At 49.8% G+C, this 12,725-nt stretch overlaps 6 protein-coding genes across 6 annotated transcripts; 2 read left to right on the top strand and 4 right to left on the bottom strand.

Moving 5' to 3' along the window:
• Positions 1–16: 16 nt before the first annotated feature.
• POJ06DRAFT_258009 (carbon-nitrogen hydrolase) lies at positions 17–1,042 on the top strand. The gene is made up of 2 exons (XM_056188217.1): positions 17–214; positions 278–1,042. The coding sequence occupies exons 1-2, from the start codon at positions 73–75 to the stop codon at positions 1,006–1,008; spliced, it is 873 nt and encodes a 290-aa protein (XP_056042235.1). The 5' UTR covers positions 17–72; the 3' UTR covers positions 1,009–1,042.
• On the bottom strand, positions 1,043–2,046 carry POJ06DRAFT_258008 (40S ribosomal protein S18). Its single transcript, XM_056188216.1, has 5 exons — positions 1,959–2,046; positions 1,847–1,890; positions 1,656–1,716; positions 1,535–1,596; positions 1,043–1,475 (listed from the first exon to the last, which is right to left on the bottom strand). The coding sequence occupies exons 1-5, from the start codon at positions 1,959–1,961 to the stop codon at positions 1,181–1,183; spliced, it is 465 nt and encodes a 154-aa protein (XP_056042234.1). The 5' UTR covers positions 1,962–2,046; the 3' UTR covers positions 1,043–1,180.
• A 379-nt stretch (positions 2,047–2,425) lies between these two features.
• Positions 2,426–3,315, bottom strand: POJ06DRAFT_200197 (SBDS protein C-terminal domain-containing protein; the record flags this gene model as incomplete). Its single annotated transcript, XM_056185180.1, has 3 exons — positions 2,426–3,053; positions 3,115–3,175; positions 3,249–3,315. 3 exons carry the CDS (start codon positions 3,313–3,315, stop codon positions 2,426–2,428), a joined length of 756 nt encoding a protein of 251 aa, XP_056042233.1.
• Positions 3,316–4,124: 809 nt separating this feature from the next.
• On the top strand, positions 4,125–6,848 carry POJ06DRAFT_258003 (major facilitator superfamily domain-containing protein). Its single transcript, XM_056188215.1, has 6 exons — positions 4,125–4,279; positions 4,343–4,500; positions 4,556–4,734; positions 4,788–5,238; positions 5,289–6,164; positions 6,220–6,848. Exons 1-6 carry the CDS (start codon positions 4,204–4,206, stop codon positions 6,472–6,474), a joined length of 1,995 nt encoding a protein of 664 aa, XP_056042232.1. The 5' UTR covers positions 4,125–4,203; the 3' UTR covers positions 6,475–6,848.
• Positions 6,849–6,856: 8 nt separating this feature from the next.
• POJ06DRAFT_142098 (uncharacterized protein) lies at positions 6,857–8,126 on the bottom strand. The gene is made up of 2 exons (XM_056184530.1): positions 8,052–8,126; positions 6,857–7,999 (listed from the first exon to the last, which is right to left on the bottom strand). Exon 2 carries the CDS (start codon positions 7,981–7,983, stop codon positions 6,952–6,954), a length of 1,032 nt encoding a protein of 343 aa, XP_056042231.1. The 5' UTR covers positions 7,984–7,999; positions 8,052–8,126; the 3' UTR covers positions 6,857–6,951.
• A 1,380-nt stretch (positions 8,127–9,506) lies between these two features.
• POJ06DRAFT_142055 (Cupredoxin) lies at positions 9,507–11,808 on the bottom strand. Its single transcript, XM_056184529.1, has 2 exons — positions 11,006–11,808; positions 9,507–10,955 (listed from the first exon to the last, which is right to left on the bottom strand). Exons 1-2 carry the CDS (start codon positions 11,562–11,564, stop codon positions 9,712–9,714), a joined length of 1,803 nt encoding a protein of 600 aa, XP_056042230.1. The 5' UTR covers positions 11,565–11,808; the 3' UTR covers positions 9,507–9,711.
• Positions 11,809–12,725: the final 917 nt, after the last annotated feature.

Raw genomic sequence — 12,725 nt, 5'->3', positions numbered from 1 at the left:
AGCCGCACTCACTACTGGTAGGATTAGAGCCAGCCTGGTCCTCGAACGAGGCAACAATCCATTACGATCAAAATGCCTCAATTGCTCTCCAAATCTTTGAAGGTAGCCCTGGTGCAACTTGCCGCTACAGCGGACAAAGGTCGAAATTTGACCCGAGTCAAACAGCACGTTCTGGCGGCAGCTTCGAATGGCGCTCAATTGATCGTGCTTCCAGGCAAGTCTGAAATACAAGGGTTCTATTCGTGAATTGAAATACTCATGAAGAAATGCGCTACAGAATGCTTTAACTCGCCGTATTCGGTCGCCGCGTTTCCGCAGTACGCCGAGTCTATTCCGTCCGGCGAGACAACGTCATTCCTATCGGCGCTGGCCCGAGAAACAGCGACCTATCTCATCGGCGGGTCTATCCCCGAGCGTGACGACGCCGGCAAGCTGTTCAACACGAGTCTGAGCTTCTCGCCGTCGGGAGAACTAATCGCGAAGCACCGCAAAGTGCATCTGTTCGACATCGACATCCCAGGCAAGATCCGGTTCAAGGAGTCCGATGTCCTGGCCGGCGGCGACAAGGTGACCGTGTTTGACATTCCGCCATACGGCAAGGTCGGGCTCGCGATTTGCTACGATATCAGATTTCCAGAGTTGGCGTCGATTGCGGCGAGGAAGGAGGGCGTGTTTGCCATGATTTATCCTGGCGCGTTTAATACAACGACGGGACCGCTGCACTGGGACTTGCTCGGCCGGGCGCGAGCGGTGGATAATCAGATTTACGTGATCATGTGCTCGCCAGCAAGAGACTTGAGTGCTGGGTATCATGCGTATGGCAGCTCGATGGTTGTGGACCCTAACGCGATAATCCTGGCCCAGGCCAAAGAAGGCGAGGAGATCGTGTACGCGCAGTTGGAGCCAGGAAGAATCGAGGAGGTCCGGAGTGGAATCCCGATCACGACCCAGAGAAGGTATGATGTCTATCCCGAAGTCGGGGATAAAGTTAAGCCGTCGGCGCTATAAGTATACAATAAAGAGGACAGTGGCAGCCCAGAGTATCAAAGCGTGCATTGTACGCCCAGTTTTAATTAATCCATCATCGGCTATATAATGACATCAAATCTGATACAAGGAATAAAACAAACAAAACGAAAATGCCCATTTTTCCATAATACAAAAACACGCTGCCGGTCGTTTATTTCTTCTTGCTGACACCGACAGTCTTGCCCCGTCTGCCGGTAGTTTTGGTATGCTGACCTCTGACACGGAGACCCCAGTAGTGTCGCAGACCTCTGTGGACGCGGATCTTCTTCAGTCTCTCGAGATCGTCACGGAGCTTGGAGTCAAGCTGGTTGGCGAGGACCTGGGAGTCCTTGCCGTCGACAAAGTCGCGCTGACGGTTAAGGAACCACGCGGGAATCTTGTATTGGGTCGGGTTCTGGATGATGGTGACGATTCGCTCAAGCTCTTCGACAGTAAGATCACCGGCTCTGCAATGACTGTTAACAATATGTTTCGACTTGCAATATTTTCAAGATTTCACTAGTACCTCTTGCTCAAATCAACATCAGCCTTCTTGCAAACAAGGTTGGAGTAACGGCGACCAACACCCTAGCACGTAATTAGCAACCTCATCATGTCAACAGCAATTGTCTGTCATCTGAACATACCTTGATCAATGTCAGAGCGTACATAATCTTGATCTTGCCATCAACGTTGGTGTTGAGCAGACTATTTTCATGGCTGTCAGCACAATCCGTTTTGTAAATCAAACCATCCTCCGCAAAAAATTCACATATTGTAACCCATAGAAGTGTAAATTTCGAAGTCGCGTAAGTCGGGTTAATGAAATATGACATACCGCAAGATGTGCTGGAAGTTCCCCTTTTCTGCGACAACGAACGACTAAATAAAACGTTATTAGATATGCCATTTCCCAATTATTCTGGTAATCCGATGCCATGCGAACATACCATTTTTGCGATGTGGTTGACCGATGAAATGCAGTTGGTAGGTGGTACTCAAACGCAAGCCGACTGCTTGAAATTTGGTTGACCTGTCAGTGAGCCGCGATTGTGTGGTGGGTCTCCGCGATGGCGATGAGGGAGTGCCGGAACCCTATGAGGAAAAGCAGTCACGACCCTCGCTATGGAACCGCTGCTAAACCCTAGGCAATTTGCCGGGTAACCAACGCTAAAGATCTGGCTTTTAGTTTTACATAATATTCCGTCGACAGGCCCCGAATGTTATTATTTGCTCGATGACGTTGTTGAATTACCAAGTACGCTATGGTCATCCGTACGATCTTATCTATAGCACGCGATGCCCACTTGCTGGTCGCGTTGCGTCTCGATGGGACCCTAATGAAGTAGTGTTTTATTATATCATGGGCGGTAATCTGGGCGATGTGTTATGGCCAGAATATTCATTGATAAACTCCTCACAACGCCTCCTCGCCCTCTTGAATAACTGCCATATCAAGAACTTCAATGTTCGCACGCCCTTTGCTCTCGTTCCGTAGAAGATCGCCAATTTCGCGGTACTTGCCTGGCTCGATGAATCCCACACATTCCCAGTCATGGGACCAATCTTCGTCTTCTATTTGTTCTATTAAAGCGACGACGGTGTCTCTGTATTTCTTTGCTTCTTTGGCATTTGCCGACAGTCGCACGCGCATGCGGGCCCTGGCGATTGGAATAATCTGATTTGCGATCAGCTGTTTGATGGCATCCAACGCCTGGGCTTTGGCGTTTTTATTCGTCGTGATATTTATGCCGAGCTCGGCCAGTGCTTTCTCTATGATCGTCGTGGGGTACGGGCGTTTAGTGCTCGGGTTGACACATTTCGACGTCACGAGCTCGATGACGGTGGCATGTTGCTGCTGCAGTTTCGCCTGTCGCTCCTTCTCACCGACCTGGAGCTCGCCCTTCTTGAGTATCTCGAGGATGATCTTGTTCGTGTCTGTTGTGCCGAAACAGGCTTTGAGGTCTTCGTTTGGGGCGACTTGGCCCTTGGAAACGTTTAAGAACACGCTGGGAATCTGGAGGACCTCGTCGAGATCCGTCTCTCTGCAACGAGTTAGTTGTGCCGACTGCGTCATCGAATCCATAAACGAGAGCAGTCACATACACTCCAGATCTCCAGTCTTGCACTTTGTTTTGATAGCATGCCAGCTCGAAGCGCCGCTTGCCTAGACGTGACAGCTGTTAGTGGAGTTTCGATGGGATGAGCCAACTGCCGGCCTAAACCTGACAGGACATTACCCTTTCGCATGCGAACAAGCGACACATTAGTAAGCTTGATTTGATTAGACGGTTGTTGGATCGGCATTGGCGTGGATGTGGACTGATCAACAACTGGTGCTTGTGCAGACTGCCAGACACTCAAAACTGCCGTTCGTTAGTCTCTTTAACACATGAGCACCGTTGGGACTTAAATGTCGATAAACTTTGATCTGATAATGGGCAGGGACAAGCATTATTTGCCCACTCTACGAATTGAATACGTATGTAGAACCTTATTTTTCAGCTACCGGACTAAACAATGGCGATTCGTCTAACTCGACATGATCATAAACAACCTGTGACGGTCGAGCTTGACATGATTCGTGTGCCAAGTTGTAGGTGGCGAGCGACTACGCCAGCTGACGACCGTGACGAATGTCTGCAGACATTTTGAATACAGAACAAAAACAGCTGCAGCTCGCTCGCCAGGGAAAGTAAATAGGTTGCTAGTTGGCAGCAGGAGAGGAGGCGTCATCCGACCCGGCTGCCGCAAGGGTCCTGCGGAATGTGGAAAACATGAAACGCACGCTAACCTCGCCGCCAACGGCGTACTCCACCGGAGACCCGACTGTAGATACGTGATATGCAATCCAAGCGACTGCGTCTCCAGGCGCCATATTTGGGCCAGGGCCATTTGGTCAAAGTTCAACAAACGAGCCAGAGTAGTGAAATGACAGTAATTAGTATGCTTTGCAGACCAGTCTGGAATCTGAGATATTAGGCATAAGCGCGCAGGCGACCTGTGCACGGTCAGGGGGGAGCGTGCGGCGCCACCGAAGGTGACGTCAGCGTGCGCTCGAGGGACGACGCCCTCGTCGCGAATTAACGCCATGTCAATTTCAAGCTCAGGCGCAGCAGCTCGAAAGCGTGGGAATTATAACCACCCCATCTCTCCCCGAGCCTTCATTTCCAACCCCACCCTCTTCGTCATAAGATGACGGCCGGAATGGCAGCGTCAAGATATGTTCTGGGTATCCTGCAGCCCGACTGCGATGATGACGATGTCACAGGTATGCTATCTGTGATCGAAAGTACTTGTGTGATTTGCTGACAGGTCGGTGTGTTTACTGCAGGAACTGTTGCCATGATAGCTCGCGATGAGCCTGCCGAATCCGGTCACGTTGTCTCTGACTATGTAAATGAGAACTCCAGCCGGTCAAAGAGGCCCGAGAAGACGAGGAACGGTATAATTCTCCATCCTCAGCCTAAAGATGACCCGAACGATCCTCTGGTAGGTTAGCCAGCGACCTGAGTTCATTAGCCCACCACAACTGACTTGTTGCAAGAACTGGCCTGCTTGGCGGCGGGACGCAGCATTGGCTGTCATAGGTTTTCATTGTATGGTCGGTGGTGGTCAAACTCCCATCTTGGCGGCTGGATTCTCAACTATGGCTGCGGAATTTAGCGTATCACTGTCAACGGTAGCGTACCTTGTTGGTGGGTATATGCTTGCTCTTGGATTTGGGTATGTGATCAATCACCGTTTATTCGAAGCCCTGTCACTAACATCGGTCGGAGCTCCGTTGTTATGTCGCCAACAGCGATTCTGTATGGAAAACGAGTGACTTATCTGTTGGGAACTCTGATATTCCTGGCGTGCGCGCTCTGGGCCGGTGGCTCGCATTCTTTCGCATCTCTACTTGCAGCACGAATTGTTATGGGCTTTGGTGTAGCTCCCTGCGAGTCACTGCCCTCGGCAACAATTGCCGAGATTTATTTCCTTCACGAACGCGCCTACCGGCTCGGTATCTATACCCTGCTCCTTCTCGGCGGCAAGAACATCGTCCCTCTAGTTTCTGGGTTTATTATCAGCAATCTTGGATGGAATTGGGTATTTTGGATAGTTGCCATGGTTGTCGGGTTCGACTTTGTTATGATTTTCTTTTTCGTTCCCGAGACCTGGTTCGAGCGAAATCCCGTCCCGCACGATAAGCGAAGCCAGATGGAGACTGCCAGTGCTCGAGAAGCCGTAAGTATGCCGATAAGAAGGGGCTATTGCACATAACTGACGGTTTCTAGCACGCTCTTTCCTTAAAATCGCGGTCACGGTCCTCTCTTCACACTAGTTTGTCGGCGTATCCGGAGCATGTCACTCGGCAATACAGCGGCATCGATGAACGAGTAGTTGAAACAGACACGACAATGTCTGAAGAGGAGAAGTCGGGAGCTCAGGAGAAGGAAAGTTCACAGGAACCACTGTCGTTGAAACCTTCTCGTCTGCCTATTACTCCTCTCAGAGCTGTGTCCATGGCTGACCTTGATAACGGGCTTCCAACTCCGCGTAGTGCTATTTCTTCTCTTCCTTCACCACCAGTATCACCTGTACGACATGCTCATTTCAACGCAGTTGATGATGCCGAAGCAGATGCAGTATTCAGCATCACGTCCGCAGACAACCCAAAGAAGTCGTTCAGGGAGCAGCTTACCATTACGAATGGTCGCTTCACGAAGGATCCCTGGTGGAAGGCCGCGTTGCGACCTCTAGTTCTCTTTGCATATCCTGCGATTTTGTTTTCGACCCTCATGTACGCTCTAAGTGTCGTCTGGCTTATTGTCATGTCCGAGTCCGTCTCAGAAGTCTTCAGACACAGGCCATACAACATGAGCTCCACAACTGTCGGTCTGCTCTACATCAGCCCTTTTGTTGGTGGTATCTTGGGTACTGCGGTCGCCGGCAGAATATCCGATGTGATTGTGAGAGCAATGACGAAGCGAAACAAGGGAACGTACGAGCCGGAGTTCCGATTGCTGATGGTCGTCACTGTCGCAGTTAGTGTTGCGATTGGGTTGATGGGGTTTGGCTGGTCTGCTCATGACGACGATATTTGGGTCGTTCCTACTGTGTTCTTTGGAATTATTAGTTTTGGATGCTGCTTGGGCAGCACGACGGCGATTGTAAGTCCAGTCCTGGAAATACTTCTCTATGCGTTGGCATGCTAACGAGATGCAGACGTTCGCAGTTGATTCATACAAAATGTACGCAGGAGAAGCCCTCGTGACACTCAACCTGACCAAGAACGTGCTTGGGTTCGTGTTCTCTTTGTTCACAAACGCATTTATCGAGCACGCCGGCACGAAAACCACGTTCGTCACGTTCGGGTGCATTCAGCTGCTTGTGTGCTTGCTAGCGATTCCGATGTACATTTACGGCAAGGTCTTCCGCAGGTGGACAGATCAGAAGCAGCTGATGCGGTATCTCAGTTAGACTCGTAAATTAAGATAGATTGTTTGATAGACGGTTTTGTATAATAGACGCATATGACGACGCGTTTGTTTGGCTTGGTGTGCAAATCTGTGTTTAGCTACGGTATGGGTATATATTGGGTTCGGTATATATTTTGTTAATTTCGGGATACATGGATTTATTCATAGGACTTGTGCATGTGATGCGGGCTGTGTTGTGTCGATTCATGGGTAGGTTGCGCATTTATGTGCGATGAAGTAGGATGAACGGTATTATTCGATCACACGATTCGAGCATCCTCCGGACCGCTTCGGCGGCGGCGTAACGTAGAATGGCAATTCACGAACAACCGACAGTGCTTCAGTAGCAGAATATTCGAATCAGATTATCGCACGTTACTGGCATTTCATGGTTGGACTAAGAAATATATTGCGACAGACATAACCTAACATGAAAATAACATCGTCACCAACACAAGCTCACCGATGCCTGTTGCCGCTAGCTCTTCGCCGCCACGAGATCAATGTAGTTCTGTGCGAGTTCTGTCACCTGTTTGTCCAGACCGGCGAACGTGAACCCGAAGACCTTCTCGGTCCTGGAAGCATCAGCTAAACACTTCGAGGTCGGCTGGGTGCCATTGTTTGGTAGGATGCCCTGTTTGACAGCATCGGGAAAGTTCTTGTTGACAATGTCGAGCGCATCGCTGAACACATTTCCTTCAACGCCGCCCGAGGTAGCCAAGTAGTCCTGGTTGCCAGGAATACTGGGATCAAGCGACCGGACATGGAGGTTAGCAACGTCGTCGAGGTAAACAGTGTTGCCGGGCAAAGGCATCTGGTTTTTGATGCCGAGAACCTGATTAAATACGAGGTGGTTCGTGCCCTTTGCGAAATCGTCCACACTTGTAACTAATTCGTTCTTGCCAAACACAAACGACGGCATAATATTGATGACCTCGAAGCCAGGCTTTTTCTGGGCGACAAAGTCATGTGTGGCAGCCAACGCACGAACTTTTGAATCGCAGTAGGCCTCGAAGTCGGCCCGGAACGGTCCGGGGTTGATTGGGACCTTCATCTGGCCGTCAAAGACCGTGCCTGACTCTGCGAACATTTCTGTGACCGGCATAATGGCCACTATGGACGAAGTAATGACGACACGCTTGATACCGGGCGTCTTGTCCGCCGACTCAAGGATGCCCATAGTGCCTCTAAGCGCGGGCTGGATAATCTTGTTCTCGAAGTCTTCCGTGATGCCCGACGTGAGTGGCGACGCACAGTGGATCACGTACGTGACGCCATTGACGGCGTCGTCGTATGCGCCGTCAGCGAGGATGTCCGGCACGATCACGAAGCTGATGTTGGATCCGGAATTGAGCGCTTTGATGGATGCAGCGGCGAGAATGTCGTCGGCCTTCGCATGGCTTCGCACGGCGACACGGGCGCGGTATCCGGCTTGAAGGGCAAACACCAGCACTCGGAAGCCGACGTGACCACTTGCGCCGGTGATCAAAACAAGGTCTCCTGCTGCCATATTGGATCGTCAAATTCTAGCTGGAGTCAGATCACTATTTCATATTGATGGTCCATAAGCCAATGTACCCACCAAGAATGTTGCGGATCGGCACTTTTTGAGCTGCGTATTCTCTGTTGTAACGGCTGCGCTGAGTCGACTTGGACGCGGAAGTGGATGGTATCTAAGAATTCTTACTCCATCTACATGGTCAGACGCACCAGTTTATAAAGATAATCGGCTGCCAGCATAAACATGTGGCGGGCTGACAGCCGAAGTTCCCCAATACAGTCAAAGAACATATCACACAGAACAGCCTACGCCCAGGACAGTTCGACATGGCTAACAAGCCGTCAGGCCATCGACTTAGTGATTATTCATCGGGGCTTGGGGAGTGTGCGGCTCAGAAATGACGGTCTTGAACAATGGCGCCGCAAGCGAGCCACAAAAAGTGATAGGGCGGTGATTACTGCCAGTGATTACTATTCAATAGCCGTCGTTGACATGTCTGTTCGGCGTCATAGTGGCATCTTAGTAATGGAAGATGAGCTTAATCACTAGTCTTTTTATTGAAGGTTTTATGTGCTAACATGCGAGTCCAACCAATCGTACTAAATACACGTGTCCTCGGCGAATTGTCCCACGATCGGCACTTCAATCATGCATGGTAAGTATTTTGGCGCATCCGAAAAAAAGTGATGCGCAAGCGACATTTTTTTGCTTAAATCATAAATTGATGTCGTAAATACAAAGTATGCCGTACAAAACAACTACATTGCGAACAGCACCAACGAGCGTTTGCGCGAACTGTTGTCTTTTCTTGATTGACAATCATAATATTGATTACATATATACAACATATTCGGTAAGGCAAATTTATGAAGATGCAAAATCACGAACAATACGAAGCAAATCAATCTAATAATACAAAATCGAAGGGAGCCAGTCCTAAGACAGACCGAAATGAATTAGTCAATGGGAGCCCGGCCCGCTAGCTTGAAACGTCCGAGAGTACGTCCATGATTAGGAAGATGGACTCTAGGTCAAACTTCCAAGCGACAAAGGTGCGCTCAGACAAGTTGCCCTCCGTCCCATCCCACGAGAGCAGCCGAGTGTACAAAGAAGCGAAACGCATCTTAGATGTTCGGTAGGTGCAGAGTCATCGTACCGGCTGGAAAAATGGTACATGACAAAGGATGACTATCCGCCGCCGGCCAGCTATAGCATATCCTATTATATGTAGGCGGCATTGTGACGGAATCGTTCTTACTGAGTGTCCAATTAAGTGCTGAAGTAAATATCGTGGCTTTCTAGTCAACCAAGAACTAGTCCGGTTCATCACTAGTTCGAATTAAGTGAAAGTATACAGGTAATTAATAACATGGATGTATACACCCCGAACAACTCGACCCTAACCGATATAATTCATACAAGGAACAACTATTTTAAACGTCCTTCTCTCATCCCTTCCACCTGTGCCTCCATATGTCGACGCAAGTAGATGTGCCCCACGTTCATTATATAAGGATTAAATAAAATGTAGTACAAGTACATGCACGCATGAAGAAAAAACCAAATGCCAGTAATTTTAAAAAAGAGATGATAGAGAGACCATATGAAACGCGCAGAATAAAATTGAAGCATATAGAACGGTATTCTACTAAACGCATACTTTAAAAACCCGAGACGACTGTAGCTTGACCAAAACACAACAAAGAGCAAAACGATCAACGACAAGGAGTATAAAGCCTACTTCGACTCGTCGCTGTCGTCTAGTGGTTCACCAACAATTGCGGCGACTTCCCGCTCGGTCGTCTTAAGATCAGACAGACCGTACCAAGTGATGAAGCCCATGCCGACAAACGCACTAATGCAAGAGAAGACCAAGGCGACGATGCCGCGGGCAGTGAACCCGGCTGGAAGCGGCTTCGGCTGCAGGTTCTCGCCAGAGAGGTCGAAAAGGTTGACGGTGTTGCCGGCGGCGTTGCCTTCGAACCCGTAACCACCTGCCTTGCAAGCAGCGTAGTGGTCATCGGGAATAACTTGCTGGGCCTGGATTTCAGCCGGAGCTTCTACCAGCGTCAATGCAAGACCCTGCTGTAAATGCCACTCGATGTGGCAGTGGAAAAACCAAACGCCTGGGTTGTTGCTGACGAATCTTAATACGAAATAGCCGTTCGGTCGCACGTATACGGTGTCTCGGCGCATCGGATATTCGTTAATGGTGCCGGGCTCGTCGGGATTATATATCAAGAACGTTTCGTCATCGGGAGACGCATCGGAACGCTCGATGACTTGGAAAACATGACCGTGCAAGTGGAACGGATGCTTGCCAGGATCGAAGTTGTTCAAAACAATCTCAACAACTTCTTGGTAGCCAAGGACATATGTGTGGGTGTTTGAACCGTAGATGGTGGCATCAGTAGAGTCGTTGCCAGAAGACATGACGGTGTACAGCGCCGGTACATTAGGTGCAACATAACTGAGATCATTGAAAAAGGCGTAGTTGACACCATCGCCCAGATTTTGCATAGAAACGTCAACAGTGATCGAGTAGTCAGGCTCATACGGCTCCTCCTTTTCGTGCGGCACAAGGTTGAAGTCATCATAAAAGTCATACTCGTCAATGAGAGCAGGTTCGGGGAAATCTCCGTTCTCGTCATACGTCAACCAGCCGGTGACGTTCCAGACAAGATCTTCAGGGAGGGTGTCCATCATGTCTGTGTCGAAAGAAGCAATCATGGGATAATTCTTGTCGGTCGAGTTCTTGGTGGTCAGGAGAATGGTGTAACGCTGGGCAACGGTGATGTAGATCATTGACGCCTCGGCGGGCTCGACATAGATACCGTCAACTTCGACAATCTGGAAGTCATGGTCCTCAAACCAGATGTATTGAGAAACAAGCGCACCCATGTTGATGATACGGATCTTGTAGGTTTTGTTAGGCTCGACCTTGAACTTGATGTTTTGGGAGTCATTGAAGAGCCCCGCATCTGTGCTAGAGTTAACGGGATCGAGCAATAACACGCTATAAACAACATACCAGGAATGGGCTCAGCGCCAGTTGGGTTGGTGAGAATCAGGAACTTGTTGGCGGACAGCCATGGGATAGAGTCGTGATAGTAGTCAGACACAGTCAGGTAAGTATCGACGTCGTAGGTAAACGGCTCTTCTCGGTCGTAGACAATGAACGGAGCGCGGAAACCGTCAGGATACTGCCCGCTGAAGTGAGAGTGATACCAGTACGTGCCGGGCTGGTCAACCGTAAAGTTGTAGATGATGTTGCTGCCGGGAGGAACAGGACACTGAGTTACCCAGACCGGTCCGTCCATCGAGTTTGTCCCGTTCATGAAAAGACCGTGGAAGTGGATGGCTGTTGGCTCATTGCCAAGGTTGTTGGTGACGTTTATGATTACGCGATCGTGAATGTCGCACTCTATGGGTGGTGGTGGCCATGCGCCGTTGATGCCGATGAATGATCTATCGTAGGCACCGTCTGGGTTGGCCTGGACCCATTCGACCGAGAAGTCGTACTGAACTGTGGCAGCGAGAGATGCGGTTGCAGAGACAGCCAGAGCAGCCAGCAGTGAGAAGGCACGCATTATGGTCGGTGTGACGCTGGCCGGCGAGACGAGAGAGGTGTGAAAGAGGGTGCCCAGTGGTGGAGGAAAACAATCAACACTGGAGAGCGACTGTACGGTCGGGGAGCCGAAGAATAAAAAGGCAGGAAGCACAGGCGAGACTGCTTGTTGCTTTGAGGCCGTATCGACGCAGAGACCCAGAAGCAGACAGAGACCGACCGAGATTGTGGGTGCGGGCTGCGGAGAGGATAGAAGGGAACTAACATTAAGAGCCGGGTCGAGGCTAGCAAACGAGCGACGTGCTCAAGCAGGCTTCAGGGACGGAGAAAAAGCGGTTCCGCAAAATGCGGTTTGGGAGGTACGAAGGCTCTGAAATGCAAGGTACGATCAGATAATCTGGCCTGACTCGTGGAAATTAAAGTTCGGCCACCCGAGCCCTTCGGTCCGAGACGTTGCTCCCCTAACCCTTCAAAGCTGTTTATTACTGGTTTGGACAACAACCATCTGATGAATGACACAGTTTCCCGCTCGCTCGCCGTCTGTACACTACATTCTTACAATTGCAGATGCATGTATATGTCGATGCCGCCGACCAAATTGCAATCGCAGTGTTTTGTGACCACCAGTGCGTTGTTATGAGCCCCACCGAAATTCGGTCACATTCCGTTAGGGCTTGTTGACTCGTTCGGGTTAGACCACTATGTGCTCGGAGGCGGGCTAAGCTTAGTTTGGCAACTGCAGTTGTGAACTGCGCGACAATGTTTATTAGAAGTCGCCCAAGACGTCGCAAAACCTACGTCGAACTCTTCGGTCAAATTCCCGCCAAGGATTAAGAAAAAGATAAAAAGATGTCTAGACTTTTAGTGCCAGACGAGCATTTGCTTGCCCCGTTAGTCTGTTACGCCTGACAAGGAGATGAAGGGTCGGGGCAGAGATGCGGTAGAGGAACGAGGCTATTGCAGTTATACGTCAGATTAGTATCTTGTGCATTCGTGTTCTCGACCGTAATTTTGATGTACTAGGTGGTCTAGACCTTCTATCGTGGGACAATTTCCAGCTCAGAAGAGGAATAATCGCACATCCTCATTTCATGGCAAGGAAGCGGTTATCTGATCGAGATTTACCACGGTGAAATGTTATTTATCTTGGCGTCAACAAAGCCTTCTGCGGTGCTTTCGACTT

The sequence above is a fragment of the Lipomyces tetrasporus genome (assembly GCF_029532465.1).
Source record: "Lipomyces tetrasporus strain NRRL Y-64009 chromosome Unknown POJ06scaffold_8, whole genome shotgun sequence".
Taxonomy (NCBI): Eukaryota; Fungi; Ascomycota; class Lipomycetes; order Lipomycetales; family Lipomycetaceae; genus Lipomyces; species Lipomyces tetrasporus.
The sequence above is the reverse complement of the archived record's forward strand: the minus strand, read 5'-3'. Positions and strand labels throughout refer to the sequence as shown.